The 19,187-nt window shown below is 36.8% G+C and overlaps 1 protein-coding gene across 1 annotated transcript in view; it reads left to right on the forward strand.

Annotated features, from left to right (window-relative positions):
- The first annotated feature begins 219 nt into the window (after positions 1 to 219).
- The window catches only part of RTN3 (Reticulon-3), a 38,178-nt gene continuing 19,210 nt past the window's right edge, over positions 220 to 19,187 (forward strand). The window contains exons 1-7 of the mRNA XM_051211703.1: positions 220 to 644; positions 6,904 to 7,120; positions 8,001 to 8,139; positions 9,071 to 9,140; positions 10,631 to 10,677; positions 15,053 to 15,111; positions 15,884 to 17,527. Of these exons, the coding sequence (XP_051071795.1) occupies positions 635 to 644; positions 6,904 to 7,120; positions 8,001 to 8,139; positions 9,071 to 9,140; positions 10,631 to 10,677; positions 15,053 to 15,111; positions 15,884 to 15,929 (588 nt within the window). The 5' untranslated portion in view covers positions 220 to 634 and the 3' untranslated portion in view covers positions 15,930 to 17,527. Of the gene's footprint in view, positions 645 to 6,903; positions 7,121 to 8,000; positions 8,140 to 9,070; positions 9,141 to 10,630; positions 10,678 to 15,052; positions 15,112 to 15,883 lie in introns of the transcript that reaches the window.

Here is a 19,187-nt window from a genome sequence, read left to right on the forward strand (position 1 = left end):
CGAATAATAACCTAAGGGGTAACACCCAGAAACTGGAAACCCAACATAGCAAGACGGAATGTGAACACAACTTCTACTCCTTAAGAGTTGTCAAAAGCTGGAATTCGCTGCCGGCCGAGCTTGTCCAAGTGACTTCTCAGGAGTCCTTCAAGAGGCAACTTGACCTATTCTTAAGGACCAAGGACAGCATCACACTATGATTTACCAATTTCTTTTCCTCTTTTATTGTTAACATACCTAGGTTCCTGCCTGGAGGATTTGGTGATCCTCTGCTACTAGACACGGAAGCCTGTTAAGCGAAAGCTTCTTCTATTCCGTCCACAACCATTTGAACCTTTGGCACTAATTTTAAAAAATACCCTTACGCATAAGTACGAACTCAGTAACTAACTTTGTCTTCGGCTTTGCTTGTCGTTATGCCTTTTTCTGTATCTTAGACTGTATCAAACTACTTATATTCACACGTTTTCGTATTGTATCTATTGATTTGTTAGTAAACGTTGTGTTTGTATTTACTTTGATCTAATAGACCATACCACATTTCTAAATCTCTGCTTACAAAAGTCAACACATTCCTGTCCATTCTTTTCATCCCGACCCATCTTTCAAGGCAATAAGAACTAATCAGTGGCAGATGGATACATGTAAGTCATAGATTTAACAACTTTCTCATTCGATCGTTGGTTATTATTAATTCAACTAAACTTGTCTTCATGACCTTTTGACAATCGATTGACACCATCTGACAGTCGTTAAAACGTCTGTCGTGTTTTTTAATCACAACCGACTAGAGTTTATAGTAAGTTATAACAAATAAAACGGCGAGACTATAATTTGTGGACGAATCAATCAGGTATAGGATAATAGATCTCGGATTTTAACGCGAAAGCCTCTAATCCATTTGTCTCAATAAATTTCTAGCATTATAGCTGATGTCAGTTCGTGATGAAAACCCCATATATAATTCCTAAGGCACATTACGAACTAGATAATAAAAGCACCAGTAACACTGGCTGCAGCCAGGTACTACAATATATACAGATGTTTGGAGAGAATACAGACTCCTACATAGGCTTGGTTATGTACATCGTGTCGTTATCCCCAAGTAGCATTTTGTACACTCAACAACCGTAGTGCACACACAATTTTGAAGCTGTGTGGTCGAGGCTGAAAGAGTTTTTGAGACTTTATCATGGCTCCAGAGACCGACTCTTCTGTAGTCATATGGATGATTTCCTCTACTGCATGCATTACGATTCTAGAACCTCTTTCTAACCTTGACAAGTTTTTGAACCACGTATAATAAGTGTATCCACTTTATTTCTTTGGTTTTGTATGACATATTTTTACTCTATGCTGACTGTTTGTTGATTGCCTAATATTTCTCAAGATCACTTAAGATTCGTTCAAAAGTAGTCCATAAATTAGATTCTCGCCCATATCACTTTGGATTGTAGTTTATTCGGGTTGGAATAACTGAAATTACAAAATAGGCTCCAGTTTCAGTTTGGAAAAGAACGGAGGCTCTTTGGCCTGTGTTAGTCCTGGCAATGATGGTCTCTCAGTTGATCCTTTTGTAGATCCGACAGATGGAGCTTCAATCACGTGTTAGGGTACTCGATTTCACTCGTTGATGATTCGATGGGAAGGTCAGTAGTCAGTTGACAAGTAATTTGTTCTGGGCTTGTGAGCTTTTTTGGAGTGTCCTCGCGAATTTTGTTTTGGAAGATAATAAGAAGGGCATATCAGATGCAAATTCATCACTAAGTAACTGTAATCTGTAATCAAGTTACCGCTGGTTCTTTGATATGTCAACGGGAGTAGGTTTGGTTTGGCCAGTTGGGCATCATACGGAAGCTTCACTATTCCGGGAATCAGCTTAGTTACTGTCTTCCAAACCCTTTCCAAAGGCTCACTGTTGTTTGTAAAGCCAAGAATGACCTGAGTCCCCTTGAAGTACAACTTTCCTAAATGAGTAATCAATTCCTAAAACCCTTCCACTTAAAGGGTATCTACATCTTAGCTTGATTTTTTGAAGAGATGACTAGACAGCTATGGGAGGTTGCTAAAAATAGAATAATACAAACCCATAGCCTTCTGTCCTATACAACGATTCGTCACCAACTCGACAGTGGATCTTATTATCTTATAAACATCATTTAAGTATTCTTGTCCAGCCTTCACTATAATGTCTTTGTGTTCAGGTTAATATCATTCACGCGATAAATTGCAAATCAAGGGTCACACTTAAATTATCAGTGATCACCAGCATTATAATAGGCGAAAGTGCTTTCAAATGTGGTAGCTTTCGTGACTACTCTACTTTGGTTGTTTAGACTAAACATTGTTCACGAGTAAAACTAATGAAATTTTTCCACTTAAAGTTCAAAGTTAATCATTTTAGTTCTGTTAATTAACATTATCGGTAGTATCGAAATGTTTCTTTGTGTCTGTTGTGTATTAAATTAAATATTTGTGTAAGGTGTGACTTTACTTGCTGCATTATGCAACGTAGTGGTTTAATTATTCCACTCTCAGCCAGCAGATTATAAATTTAAGTTTTGCACCATTGACTTGGTATTTCATCCTTTGTTGGGGTCCGCATGACTATCATAACCAATGGTTGGAGACTCTAGTTGACATGGCTCAGAATCAATCACAATGGCGTAGGTGTATACACTCTTTGTTTTCTCTTAGACCGTGAGATTAAAATTACTTTATACCTTTCTTTCTACGAACTAATTCTTTCCTCCTGTTAATTAATTAATTTTAACACAAATATTGGTACAAAGGGGCACTGAATACATATGCACCACATAGGTCACTTGATTTGTGTGTGGGCTGGGATACTACCCGAGTGCCTAAACCGAAGCAGGTGGTTTTCTCAAGTAGTTACACCCTGGAGCCTTCGACCTAAAGGTTTGATCCACCAAGCAGTGGAGCAACGTCGGGAGACGCACTCCCATGGTAGCCGGTGACCAGTAATTCGTTCATACGCCACTTGTTCCTTCAGGATCTTGGAGCCCACGTGCACCATTGGTTTGAGATCAGGGTTTTACAACTCCCCTAGGTGGATCCTCCGTGTCCACCAACCCGGTTAGAGCTCAAGACGTTCGCTTTTCGTCCTCTCAATTTCGTAAGCAACACCCCAACCATGAGCAGGACTTCTTTTGCAATGGCTGTATACGCGTGGCCATGTAAGAGCATTTCGAGAGGGAGAGCTGACTCTCCTCACCCTCGGCTGTGCCAGGGCATTCGTATTATAACCTTATACCTAATCTTTCTTTTATATATTACTACCATTGAAGTAACTACTATGAAGTTGTTCATCTTGTACTAACGAGGTGTGACAACTTGGACCGATGCATATATATAGCTGACTGACTGGCTCATCCTCGTGTGCCAATAATTCAGAACCTAGCATACAATTATTTTGGTTAGTTATGAAATGACTTTGTTCCCCTGTGATCCATACCTCCTTGATGGCCGTTTTTGCTACCTTGACGTGGTGGTCGGGCTTGCTTATCGTGATGAAGCAACCGAGCTATACTGGCTGGAACAACTGTTCCTCAAGGTCCTACCATGTCAGACAGGTCGGTTGAAGAGCGGTAAGACTAAAAACCTCCGTCTTCACTTCCTATTACTCCTCCTACATCGACTTTCACCTCTAAACTTCCTTTTTCGGCTTCCCCTCAAGTGTCACCATAGCCAACGATTCTAGTGCTCAAAACACTGGCCCAGATCCCAGTGTGGTCATTCACTTGACCTCACCTCGGCAACACGGAGAGCCAATGAGATACACCCTCCGTGTATCTGGTGACGCGATGGCCAGCTCTCGTGGACTGGCAGGAGTAGGGATAGCACTAAGCATGAGGGCGGAACAAGCACTGTTAGAGTGGATCCCCGTTAACAGTCGTTTATGTGCTGTTCGGCTAAATGGCTCCGTAAGAACTCGGAAGGATAGGGACACACGTCGTTGCCTTTTTGTCGTTTCTGCCTACGCTCCCACCGACTGCAGCTCAGATGAAGTGAAAGATGAATTTTACAGAAAGCTATCTGAAGTTCTTCAGAAAGCTAAACGTTCAGACATAGTACTTGTAGCAGGTGACTTTAATGCCCAAATAGGTAGTTTAGACCAAACAGAAAGGCAATTAGGTGGGTATTTTAGTATTTCGGCACAACGAACAGATAATGGTGATCGTCTGCTGCAACTGTGCTCAGACAATCGTTTATTTTTAGCAAACACAAATTTTAAGCATAAGGAGAGACATCGTCTAACATGGCGACCCCCTACACCAAACCAACGATGGACTCAAATAGACCATATTGCCATCAGTCATCGTTGGAGAGGGTCGGTAGAAGATTGTCGCTCGTTCCGGTGTACCTGCTTGGACTCCGACCATGCCCTAATACGGGCACGCATCTGCTTGCGCCTCACTGGACGCAAAACAGCCACACTAAAAAGACCCATTAGAATTGAATTGAGTAGCGAGAGAACCAAAAGTAAGTTCCAGGAACAACTGAGTTCACACTTAGGTAGTTTTGGAAACGAGATTGACCCAGATGTTGCTTGGAAAGCTATACAAACAGCGGTGACATCTATCAGTGATTTAAGCCACAGGGTTACAAAGAACCAACGGATTTCTTCAAGATCTATTGCACTGATGGATTCTCGTAAACTCATCCCATCAGATTCTGAACACGATGAAGAGCGAAAACAAATCAGATCTAGGTTAAGCAAAAGTCTAAGAAACGACCGTGAGCAGTGGTGGGCAACGAAAGCAAAAGAGATGGAAAAGGCGGCGGCTATAGGGAACACAAGACAGCTCTACAGACTAATAAAAGAAACTGGAATTAATAAATCAAGTGTAAGTCAGACTATTTCGGACAAAGACGACACCCTCATCTGCTCTCAGTCCAGACGTTTAGAACGATGGGCGGAACATTTCAGAGGACAGTTCAGCTAGCCTTCAGCTACTCTACAACTACCCTCCATTCCCAGACATTGTGAATGGAACATTGAAGTAGGTCCCTCAAATCTAGCAGAAGTTCAAAAGACTATAGTTAATCTGAAACGAGGAAGGGCAGATGGTCCAGATGGATTGGCTTCAGAGGTCTTTAAGGATGGTGGTCCAATTTTAGCGATTAGGTTGACTAATATTTTAGCTAAGATCTGGAAGTTAGACGTTATTCCATCTGACTGGTCACAATCACTTATCGTCCCAATATATAAGATAGGGTTAAAATCATCCTGTGACAACCATAGAGGGATTAGTTTAACTAATATAGTATCTAAAATACTAGCCTCGATAATTATCAGACGCCTAACTAAGACTCGTGAACTGCAAACACGAGAGACTCAAGCTGGCTTCAGACCTGGTCGTGGCTGCATCGACCACATATTCACCATTCGTCAGGTTCTAGAACATAGGCATACTTATGGGCGTCCGACAATGGTGGTCTTTCTTGACTTGAAAGCAGCATTTGACTCGGTAGACCGCGAGATTCTATGACAGTGTCTGTCATTGAAAGGCGTACCTCAGAAGTACATAAACCTTGTGAAGGCTCTTTACTCGAACACTACCAATCGAGTCAGAGCTTATGGCGAACTGTCATCTGCTTTTGCAACCTCAAGTGGTATCCGTCAAGGCTGTTCACTTTCTTCATTTTTGTTTAACTTCATCATAGACTTATTGATGGAAATAACATTCTCGTCTACTGAAATCTCGGGTATTGATCTCCTTCCAGGACGTCCACTTATCGACTTAGAATACGCAGATGATGTAGTCCTGTTTGGTGAAGACGCTGATAGAATGCAGAGTCTTTTGGTAGCACTGAGCAACAATACCAGAATGTTTGGGATGCGCTTCTCTCCCTCTAAATGCAAGTTGTTGCTTCAGGACTGGTCTGCGTTAACACCTGAACTAAGGATAGGGAGTGAAGTAGTCGAACGCGTTGACAACTTCACTTATCTTGGAAGTCTGATCAGCCCTAATGGGTTGGTGTCTGACGAAATCTCAGCACGGATTCGAAAAGCTCGCTTGGCTTCTGCCAACTTACGTCACCTATGGCGAAGGCGAGATATCCGTCTATCAATAAAAGGACGAGTATGCTGCGCGGCAGTCCGTTCTGTGTTAATTTACGGCAGCGAAACATGACCATTAAGAGTAGAAGACACTCATAAGCTACTAGTATTTGACCACAGATGCCTCAGAAATATTGCTGGCGTCTGCTGGGATCACCGAATAAGTAATAGTGAGGTTAGACGCAGGGTATTAGGGAATGATGGTAAATCAGTCGATGAGGTTGTGAATCTTCATCGACTGAGATGGTTGGGCCACCTGTTGCGTATGCCCGAACACCGATTACCACGACGTGCAATGCCAACCGGTGTTGGAGATGGTTGGAAGGTTAGTGGCGGCCAAACCAAAACGTGGCATCAGTGCTTGAAGTCACTAACTTCTAGTCTGAGCCATGTTGGTAGATGCAGACTACTTGGTTGGGGTCCGCGTGACTATCGTAACCAATGGTTGGAGACTCTTGGTGACATGGCTCAGAATCGATCATAATGGCGTCGGTGTATACACTTTCTGTCTTCCCTTAAACTAGGAGATTAAAATCGCTTCATATCTTTCTTTCTACGAACTAATTATTTCTTCCTGTACTATATCCTTATTGCACTCTTTCTTTTATATATTACCACCTCAGAATTAACTACTTTTATGAATCCGGTGTCCATCTTGTTGTGTTAATGAGGTATGGCAACTTGGACCGATGGGTATATGTGCCTGGTCCTACGTTGTAGCTGACTGACTGATGACTCATATTATTTCCGGTGCTGTTTATATAGTATTACTGTATTCACCACTTGGTAACTTTTTTTGAAATTTTCTTTGAATTTAGTTAAAGATATTATTTATTGGAGTGAGCCAATCAAGTCGGGTATTGTTTCCGCTGTTGGGTTGACATTTTTGTTAAGTTTATCCTGCATGTCATTGATTTCCGTCGTTGCTTACGCTGGGCTTGCCTTATTTTGCTGTACAGCAGCTTGCAAACTGTATAATGCCGTTCTTGGTTCAAATAAACGGGAAGCGTCAGACAATTCAAACCATTCATTTCAGTATGTTTAAGGTCTTTTTAGCTGTAGACTAATTCTAATATTTCAATGCATTTTTATTGTTATATATATATCACCTAGTCACACTGGAAACTTTCGTAAAAAGGGAAATGTAAATAAAGGTCAATGATCGTATTCTATTATTTATGTACAATGTTATTGTTGGAGTCATACGAATTTATCCATAAAGTCCCCAAAATGCCGAAGAAGACATCCCTATTGATTAGCATTGAGTAGCAACCTTCCGAAAACACGTAAAAAGTGCCAAGGATTATGTGTCACAACTTGGCTAGATGGTCACCTATTATATTACTAAACTTAGTATATATCCACAAATTTTTAGAAGATCTGGGTCACTCGTAAATCTATAAACAAACTTATTTTTTGTGCGTAGATTAGCCTTGAGGTCTAGCTTCTATTTTTACTTCGCACCTTCCCTCTACTATTTAGAGCTCAAGTGTTAGACATTCCAGTAGCCGCAGTTAGAAAACTGAGTCATTCGAAACTGTTTAGGATTTCAAGTTGGTTAACATCAAACAGGATTTATATGTTTCCTTTCAAAGGTAAAAGACGACTACTCTTTAATACAACCATAGAAACTTTCATTGCATTTGCCAAGAAAATTTCTATTTCCCGAACCAAAACTTACGTTAAGTACTCTGATTATATACATTCACGATCATACAACATTCATATATTTTAGAGGATTTATCTGGGGCGCTTTAATCCTCAAGCTCTCATTGCATCGGTTAAAATATTAATATAGTTCTGTTTCGATCATTCATGGTTTATGTTTACTTTGATTATTTCATTCATTATTTGCAACTTTTATAAATAACACAACTCTACTCTAACAATTCCCTTCTTTGACATATCTCTTAAGTTCATGGCTTGAATATGATATTCTGTTATCTGAAGATAAAATTGCCCAACGTGTTGGAGCTGCATCTGAACAGTTATCTGAAAAATTAAATCAGTTACGTCGTATGTTATTGATGCAAGATTATTTTGAAACTGTCAAGGTAAATTTGCGTTTTACTCTTTATCTTCAGGATGCCAACGCATCACAGAGGTCAACCTTTTTTCTAGTGGTTCGAATTGTGTTATATCCTCAAATCTTTTCCACTATTATTATTACTATTATTATTATTATTATTATTATTCATTTCAATATTAAAACTTTTGGTTTTATTTGCACCGTTAGTTCTTGTTAATTTTCCAAGGAACATTCATAGATTGAGCATAGACTGGGAGCATAGTTGGTCATACGGTCTCATTAATGATATTTTGAAACCTACATATTCCAACTACTATATTATTCTTGTCGATAGGAATTTCAGTAACTGTACAATGTTATTTATAAAGACACGTTTTACCCATCTCACTGTATGAAGTTTGATTCATTTGGATTGAAGGAATACTGTATCGATTCCCTAAACCATGACACAGCAGTTGTTGTCCGGTTCGTTTCTGTTACCGTTAAAGGAGCAGCTAGTGTATTTTTTACGTCGGATTTTACTCAAATACCATCATTTATAAATGTGACCTTCATAACGTTCAGTACTTTGATAATTTAAGTATAAAAATAGCACTTCTTATTTGTTTTCGTCAAATAACACTTCACGCCTACGAGAAGTTTTATATCTGAGTCTTTATTGCTACGTGACTTCCTTAGTTATTGATTGAATAGAGAAGGTAGATATTCCTTGCGAAGCCCGTCTTTAAACAATGAGATTATTATCGTATCTTCTGTTTTGGTGATAAGAAGATTATGATTAGTAATATGCTCTAAAGTGTGTGAAATAATCAATGTAAGTGCTGAAAGATCTTGGTGGCAATTTTTTCTCAATGTTTTTGTTCAAGTATTTAATACCAGATTTCTACCATATTAGCATAACTTTTTCAATTCCAACAGTTTTTATATCGCTTTTATACGTATTTGATATTTTCTAGCTTGCGATTGGCTTATACATACTATCAATTATAGGTGGATGGTTTAATTTACTTACATTGATTATCATACGTGAGTTTTGTGTTGTAATGTCATATTATTTTTATATAAATTAGTCTATTTGATGGTTATAATTACTGAGCAAAAACTTGGAACTATTAGAATTAAATAATTGTTAGGCGGCTGGATATGGGGCTCTTACTGCGTCATGACAATGAAATATCATGACCTAGCGGACTACTCTCTTTTCATGACAGACAACTAACTTCCTAGTATAACTGTCATAACGTATATCACGCGAATCGTGAAAGGTTCATTGATCGTTATGGAATGTATTCGAGACCAAAAGGTCTACGACATCAGACAGGGTTGTGACATGTTCTAAAACAAAGTTAGCATTCTAAATCTTGAAAGGCATAGTGCACATAGTACTTCTGAGTGGTTAGGGTTTGATTTTTTTTATTTCATAGAGGATCGAAACCCGACCTATATCCGTTGTTTTAAATTTATTGGATATTTAATAAACGTCGGACATAGTTTCATTGCATCTAATTTGTATTTGTGTTTATTTTGCTTTGTGAATAGTGGCGATTTGGTGGTTAACACATGGCTTTCAATTGTGAAGTTGCACATTTTAGACCCTTTTTTACCAATTTCGGTTTCGATAACTGAATAGTATCATTAGCCTTCACACTAGCAATGTCTCTCGAAATCAAGTATTAAAACTTGTATCAAGTAAATAAGCAACGTTAATTTTCTATTCTGTAATATACTGTTGTACACAGCATAGTGTTTTGTCCTGTCTAATCGACGGAAAAAACGTCTAAACGTATATAACCAGTCTTCCATTTATTTTAATTGAAGACAGACCTTTACTGAAATAAGTTAGCAGATCTAGCCTTTTGAGTAGTTATCAAGTGTTCATACTGTATCATTCCTCACAATCAACCAAACAGGGTTGTTTTCATTACTTCCATCCTCGAGTCGTATTCTTGACTATCAAAAGCTTGGTCACACTATTGTGAACCTCATTAAAAAATGAGCTAAATTTTTTTAAATTAAGAGGTGTATTGTACTTTTCTGAATTTGCTATAGTGTATCAAGTTTTCAATTCACGAAGTTTAACTAATTAGAATAAAAGACTATTTTTAATACTTGAGATTGTTGATATTTTGCGTACCTACCCACTTTCATGACAAAAGTAAACAACATGGAACCAGCCAGAACTATTTGTACAGCAACAGGAAATTAATGAAATAAAAGCAAAGTATGGCGACTAATATTACTAACAGTAATAGAAGACCTTAAAGAGAGAAAAACTGCTATAATTAACTAGTTCGATCTCTAATATTTTTATTAAAAAGAAAACCAACTATATCTATGTCACCAACCCAAGCACTTCGTTTTGCGGTTCATAACCCTCCACGATGATATAGATGCTTTTTTCCCTTTATTTTTCTTTAAAACGTGAACATTTTTTAACCCCTATAAATATTGGATGTCTGATAATTTACTGTCCGTTTTCACGTACATTAGGCAGTGATTTTTCTTACACCTTTTAGTATTCGTTTTGGGATTGACGTGCCCCAGAATTTACTTATTATACCAGGTTAGTGATATTTGTATTTCCACCTAAAGTATAGTAATCAAAATATTATTTGTAATATTAGTTTTTATTTTCTTCTGGGATTCATTGTCTTAAGTCAGTATCCGAAGCTTCTGTAGTACTGTCCCCAAAGCAAATGACGTGTGTAAAAATGGTGACAGCTATCACAATTTTTATGATTTATTGTGTTACAATTTTGCGCGTTATTTTAAATTAAAGCCTGTATATATATATGCACTGTTCTTAAACAGTCCTTTTGTTTTGTATGTCAATTTCTTTCTAAGTATGACCATTTGGTTAATTATTACTAAGTAATAAATGGATCGGATTGTATTCTTTATACTTTAAATATATCTTCCATTTTTTGAACGAAATATAAAGTACTTAAAAGTGTTTATAAACTTTTGACTCATTTAATACCTTTATTGCTAGCTGTGTTTTTACACTTTACATGTATGAGTACGTTAAATGTTTAGGAATACAATCATGTTATCCATATTTCCAAACCTTTTCGAATGCACTTATTGTGCTTTAACGATAACAGATGTGTAAACGAATTCCTGACTTTAGGGACTACAATCCACCTTTTTTGTAGAGGATCAAAACTGGTAACCATGTACAAATTTCTTTGCATAAACCAGTGAATTTATCAAAATGTAATAAGATTTTCATTTGTAATCGACTAATCGGTGATCAAATACACTAATGTGTTTTTGCAAATCACAACCAGTCAAAACTTTATATGGTTTGGAATTTTCTCCTCGAGTATGTACAATCTAATAACAATAGATTACGAAATTTGTGAAATTAATAGTAGTATACTTAGAATATGATTTGATAACTGGAAAGGGGGCTTGACTACTAGCCTATCGAGTTATATTCTCGTCTAGAGTGCATAGACAAAGTTAGATAAAATATTTCACTAAATGACTACGATCTTGTCTTAATGATTACAAACAGAATAAATAATCATTGATTAGTTCTACTAGTATTTTAAAGCACTGTCTTTTAAAGTGTTAGTGTTACCACAATAAATGTCTTACTGCATACAGTTATAACCTTTGTTATCTTAATGTTCTCTGGGATCTGTTCTTTAGAATAACCTTATAGTTGTTAAATCTAGTCATTGAAAATATTCAAGATGAAAACAAAGATTACCCATCGCACTGTTAATGTGTTTAATTAGTTGTTTATGTGAAATTAAATTTACGAGTAAGTAATGTTAAAATTAAGTATTCCTTTCACCAATTCCTAGTCACAATTATCCCCATCTTATAATTTTAATCAAAGTAACGCTGTGGTTGAGAAAACGTCTTTTTCTAATTCACGAATTCATTGCTTACCAGTCTAAACCCTATGTGAAACTGTAGATTTGTAAACGTGGGCGTCAGTTCTAGTGGCTTATTCACATCATATCTTGATTTAAGTGTTTTTGTATTCAGCAGTTTAAAAATCCCCATAGAATATTCAAAAATGAAAAATATTTGAGCGAACAATTGTTTTCAATAACTTCATCATCAGGCTCTACAGTTATAAGTCCATAATTATAATATTTTACAAAGGCCAAAAATGAGGCATGTATTAATGAATTTGACAATGTTATGTGTTAAAAATGGTAAACGTTTGCATCTGTTACGATATATATATATATATATATATATATATATATATATATATATATAATTCTCAGTATAGGGTTGTGGAGATTGTTGAGTTTAAATTGATATCATGAATGGATGAATGTTAGATCGCCATTGAAAACCTGGAAGCATTGGACGGCCGTTTCGTCCTAGTATGGGACTCCTCAGCAGAGTGCATCCACAATCCCACATGTGGGACTCGAACCCAGGAACTTCGATCTCGCGCGCGGACGCTTAACCTTTAGACCACTAAGCTGAAAATCCTGGGTTCCAGTTCCACGCTTGGGATCGTTGATGCGCTCTTCTGAGAATTCCCATATTGTGACGAAACGGCCGTCCAGTTCTTCCAGGTTTTCAGTGGTGGTCTAACATTCATGATATCAATATATAGTTCTGCCAAGTAGTCTTCATTCCCTTCGAATCGCTTACAAAGCTCGCATATGGAAATAGCAATTTTTAGCGTAAAACACCATTGTTCCTACCTTGACGTAGTGGTCGGGATTGCCTATCGTGATGAAACATCCGAGCTATACTGGCTGGAGCAACCGTCCCTCAAGGTCCTACCATGCCAGACAGGTCGGTTGAAGAGCGGTACGACTAAAAGCAACAAACCAAAGGTCCGAGGTCGTACTGCCTACTGTACAGAGGTGTGACAGTGGCAAGGTGTTTCCTTCAGACAACCAGCATGACAGCGATGCTGCCTTCCCATAAGGAGGAGTGGGGTTAGAAAAGGTCGACCCTAAAAATACACACGTTGCCTCATCTCACGGATATCCGTCTCCGGCGGTAAGGTCTCAACAAGTACGGAGCTAACACAAAAATCACTCATAAAATGGTCGTGTGTGACCGACCTCAAGCAGTTGTCCCTTGGGCAACGCGGTCACGCTTTCAGATCAGTAAAACCACCTGTTATCCGATTTCCTTTTCAGGTACCTCCAGAAGAACCCTTCCACGGTGTTGGCAAATGGGAAGTGATAACTGCCCTGATACCTCTAACAGCACTCAAGATCACTGTATTCATAATCAACCTCTTTCTTCATCGACTGAGATGGTTGGGCCACCTGTTGCGTATGCCTGAACACCGATTACCACGACGCGCAATGCTGACTGGCGTTGGGAATGGTTGAAAGAAAGTTAGGGTCGGTTAAATCAAAACGTGCCATCAGTGCTTGAAGTCACTAACTTCTAATCTGAGCCATGTTGGTAGATGCAGACTACTTGGTTGGGGTCCTCATGACTATCGTAACCAATGGTTGGGGACGCTGGGTAACATGGCCCAGAATCGATCTTTCCTTCTACGAACTATTTCTTTCTGTACTATATCCTTACATATAATCTTTCTTTTAAATACTACACCATTGAGTTAACTACTTCTATGAATCCGGTGTTTGTCTTGCTGTGCTAATGAGGTATGGCAACTTGAACCGATGCATGTATGTGCCTGGTCCTATGTTGTAACTGGCTGACTGAGCGTAAAACACGCGTTAAGTCAATATTTGTTTTTGAAATTTCCTTTGCTCAAGGTAAAAAGTTTTTCTAAAATAAAATATCTCGTTAAATATTTGCTATACAAAGTTTCTATTCAATCGACCAGTGTTTGATCATAATTTTATAATTGTTGGTAACTGTATAAGACTAAGACTAACATTTTTTTATTTCACTGATTGCATTGATCGTTTGCTATTTTGTACATAAAATTTTTTTCATATATACAATCACATTCTTTTTCGTTTAATAAAGTACGTGAATTTGTTTGTCTATTGGTTTGTTCATTTGATTTGAACTTTTAAAGACGCTTGATGACTCAAAAATGTAACTTTATAATCATACTATCAAAATTATTGATATGAATATTTAAGGTGCATGATAAACTAGTATTATAACTCTAAATTTCTGCCTATATATATATATGCTCAAACTACTTTGTTTTACAGTCTGACTCATTGTTTTTTTTCTGTAGCTAACCAGTTTAAACTTCATTCAGTAAAGGTGTTTTCTAAAGTAGACATTAGTAGTTTACACTGGTCTAGTGACTACAAAAACTCATTGGAGAACTGTTTTCAAACAACAGATTAGATTGGCTTACAGAATTTTACAGAGAGTACAAATACCAACAAACTTTAATTCGAAACAAAATACGTTCCATCATTTATTGTTCACACATACATCTATTTTGTTTAGTCAGACACATATATGCATCAATCCAAGTTGCCACACCTCATTAGCACAAATATATAAGTCTTGGTCATTATAGTATTGTATCTCTCATCAGTTGATCTACTTCATTTATTCCTGACTGACTACTTTTTTATTATTCACATCTAAAAATATTGTAAAATCCGGTACCAATAAACACTACATAACTTAAAATTAGAAACAACTGTCGTTTATTCTTCAAACTTACTTCACTCACAAATTATTTACCTTTTACAAATATTTTCGTACTTTACTTATTAGCTATTTATACATACAAATTTATCATACCTAAATAAAGATAATTTGGCAAAAAAATTCTTTTTCAACAATATCATTTAACCTAGAGGTCAGAGAATAATAGGAGGATGAGACATAACTGTCCACTTGACAGATAAGGTAAAATGAAAAACTTAAAAAATATAATACCAATTAAATACTAAGTCAGGTCTTGTTTTGTGTTTATCAGTACTAACTTCTTTGCATAATAATTTGAAAATACTTGATATATCATATATATTGTGTTTTGTATTTTTCTTGTTCAGCCTCAATGTGATGAAGCATTCAAAATGGCCAAAACGAAAGTGACAGATATACTTAAAATGTAAGTGCATAAACTTAATTACCGAAGTTCTCTTGAATTTTATATGCATAGTTGGAATGACAAAAGAAAACCTGGTCCACAGTATGATTTTAATCAATTCTCTTGTCATATCACATCATTTTGATTTTCTTTTTCCGTGTAATATTGTTGTATCACTTGATTTTGTATTTGAGACTCAGGAGAAGGGATAACATCAATGATCTTCAAAAACAAACCGCATAACTACTGCTTTAACAATATTGTTTGGAGCATACATGGTTGACTTTTTAAAACTTGATTATGGTGAAAATTCGTTCCTTCTTCATTTACCAAAACTTGATTAGTTCTAATCGTATAGTCGAAAACTTACTGAATATAACGATAGATTCCAGTTGAATATATATTTGTGAGGTTTGGACCTTTTAACTAACTGACTGAGTTATTACCTAAAAGGTAAAAAATATATTAAAAATAAAAGCTTCTACTACAAAAATATCTGTGAATGTCTGTGGAATTTTGTAAACTTTTGATAATAATTATAATAACTATCTTTGAACAGTCATAATCACTCATTCATTGTATTTTCATACCATTGAGACACTATAAAAGCCTTATGGTTTAGCAATCGGATTATCTCTTCTAAGTTCAAAATTTCGTAAGCAAGATCAAACTAATGATAATTACTTATTCATCTGATCTTTAATAGTGTACTTGGGTAACAAATTCAATCATGGTTTAAAATAGATTTATCATACGTCTAATTAATTATAAATTGTTCTACTTTAATTTTCAGTGTTGAAACTAAAATTGAAAAGCTTCGTGGTTCACCAAAAAAGTAGGATTTCTGCATCCTGTTCACAGTGATCTATTCAGTCTAGTGATATTCACTCAAATGATGTATTTGTCTTCAGTGATTTGTAATGTGTGCATATTCTTATAGAAATTACTCCTCCTCTTTTAGTCTTGTCATACATTTAAATTTTCTCTGAATCATGTAACAATACTATAATTGTGCTTTTGCCATTTATTCCGTAATTAATTAAAGAATCTTCACATTTTAAATTAAGAATTATTTCCTTCTACCTCCTGCCTCTTCGTTTTCGTTTTGCATGTTTCGATGTTACTTGTTTTTATTTTGTTTGTCGTTAGTTTGTGAATCAGAATAAATTGGTTGATTCTGTCTTGAAGTTTTATGTATCAACTTTAAGTTTACAGTTATTTGAACGTTTTGTCTACCCTATTAATCTCAATAGATGTCACAAAAAACTAGCCTTGATTTTGCTTTCCTAGTTCTCAATTATTGAGACTTTATTACAACAAAATATTTTATACGTATTTGAAAGATTGATCCATCTTCACTTTAGCCCTACAGAAATTAAAAAAATTGTGATGCCTAAATAAACTTACATGCTCATTCAGTTGTCCTGCTCCATATGATACGTATCAATATCGATATCTAATGAACTTGATTTTTGAGGAATCCTATATAATCACAATAGTTTGTTGTCGTTTCCAAATTTATCGTATGTAATCCTGTTATGAGGATCTCATTTGACAAGGCGTCGATTCCCACTTTTGCAAAACGTAGTTGCGACGAGTTCATTGTTATTTGAATGACAAAATCTGAAAGACAGTTTCATGAGGATTCAGTTTCGAAGGTACCGTTACTTATAGATCTACAACCAGAACCTAGCTTTTAGTTAACGTTCGCATCAAAAAGCAGTGATTTCAAGGATTTAACTAGTGAGATTCGCGTTTAAATGATCGGAAAGTTAAACAAAACCTAGTTCAAGTCACCTAGATGACCCGACTACCCTTCATATTCTAAAAATGCTTACAATTAAGTCCTTCGGGATCCTTTTAATTTCGAGATTACTAAACCTCATAAATGTTACGTAAGCAGTCAACGAGCACAATTATGCCTCGTTAGAAAAGCTTAACTAGAAACCGCTTATCCTAACCATGGGAATACATGCAGCTTAACATCCTGTTTGCTCCTATCGATCTTCGGTATGATAGTCGTTGGCAGTGAGGAAGTGCTTCAACGGTAAATATCTTACGCAAATCAGTAAAGTTAGTGAGGATTCCTTAAAATAGGTACCACTATCGATTCTCCTTCGCATGGGTGTTTCCAGTACCGACTCCAGCTTTACGTTTTGTAGGAGGATTGAGTCTGTTGGAAATTTAGACTCGTTGGTTGATGTCAAAGAATTCAGGATCTTATAAAAGTTGGTAATAGTCGTGATAGACCACCAGTCTTATTTCTGTGCCCCACTGATGCATCTATACTTTTCACCATTATCACAGACAATAACCGGAAACGCGGTTTTGCAAGAATCTTGAAGGATAGACTTATGGTGAAACCATATCCCTAGAGAAGTGTTCACTGCCTCGGACGTTCTAAATTTGCTACATGGGGGATAAACATTAGCACTCAACATACTACCCCATTGATATTCATTGTGAATGTCCTAGTTAGAGTCTTCCAGCTCTTTAGGGTGGTGAACCTAAGAAGCATAAATTCTGTTTTGCGTCCAACTGCCTACAGGCCGCGTAACATGACTAATTTCATGTTTTTCTTTAGATTAGCTGAATTAGATAGCCTAAACGATAGACTTAGTATTAGCCTTCAGTTCGACTTGAAGGAGACTTCACTTCTGTTTAATTTCACTGTTTATTACGAAGTGAGATGAGCGAAAGAATAGCATACTGAAGATACCTGAATGTGGGAATTTTGACACTGCCTATATGCCATATACCTTAGGCTACATAGTCCAGATAGCAGTTGCGGTCCTCTCCCCACAGCGTTCTCAATACACTGTCTAAGTATGTGGATAGTTGATTGTAATCACCAAAGTAATGCGTATATTTCGAACAGGATCTGCGATTCACAGCTTTGAGACAACTAAATCAAAGTCACATTGAATGTCAAAGCAGAACTTACAGTCATCCCTAAGTCGTTACTGCCTCAACCATAAAAAAATTTAACTAGGCCATCAAACAAAAAGAATGATAAAGCAGTAGGAGCAAATGATGGACAAGCTTGAGCACTGGAATTAGATGAAAACCAAAGAAAAGAAGATGTTCTACATTTGCTTTTAGAAAGGTTTCGGTGTGAGAACTACAGCGTTATCATACTACTTTCAGAGCCAAATAAATTCTTCGACGTAATATTATGGGACAGAGTGCAAAATCCATGGGATATTCAACTTTGAAACCAATAGACTTGATTCTTTCAGTATGAGGAAGCATTTGCCAGGGTGGGTAGGAGGAACTTATGGATTCCTTTAGAAACTATATATTGACTAAAAAGGTTTTCACTGTCTTGAAGAACTTTCTAGGGCCTCGAGACGTTCAAGGAAGGCAGCTCGAAAATCCATTTGAAGATATATCGAACAAGACCATTTAATCATTTTTTCTTTCTTAAAGTCGCTGAATGCATTGTAACGATCTCCACATTTCAGAAGATGCACAGAGTACAGCAGATAACGTAGATACAGTTAAGCGATCTTAGCCTCCAGACAAAATTGCCTTTATAACCGCACTCAGAAGTAAATAAAGGCGACAACGGGTGCAGCAGCAAGATGGCACACAAATCGAGAATCAACCAAGTCACACCTGATGGTAAATCTCTGAATCAAACGAAAGTCTTTTTGTAGCTAGGCAGCATAATTAACTAGGTGAGCTAGATGGGAGGCACAAAATGGCAAAGCAAGATGGTGGTTTTCACAACTAAAAACATTTGGAGCTCTAAATAATTGTTATCGAAAACTGAAAATTTGTCACCAAAGTCAAACTGTTCTACTGTAATATGACAAAACTTGAAGAACTAAAGTAACAATTATTGATAAACTACCCGTATTTCTAAACAGATATCCATAACGGAAACTTCAGATCAATTGTCTGTAGTTTATCACTACCAACATAAGACATCTATTCGGATGAAATTAGAATACAGTCGATGTGAGTGAAACGTACATTGAGGAAAGCATTATTCTGTATCACAAGCCAAGTCCAAACTTGAGATCCTCAACGTTAAAAGAGAAGGGGAAAACCGAAAGCACATTGCCCTTAAAATCAGAATGAGACATCAAAAA

This window comes from Schistosoma haematobium, chromosome ZW, assembly GCF_000699445.3.
Source record: "Schistosoma haematobium chromosome ZW, whole genome shotgun sequence".
Taxonomy (NCBI): domain Eukaryota; kingdom Metazoa; phylum Platyhelminthes; class Trematoda; order Strigeidida; family Schistosomatidae; genus Schistosoma; species Schistosoma haematobium.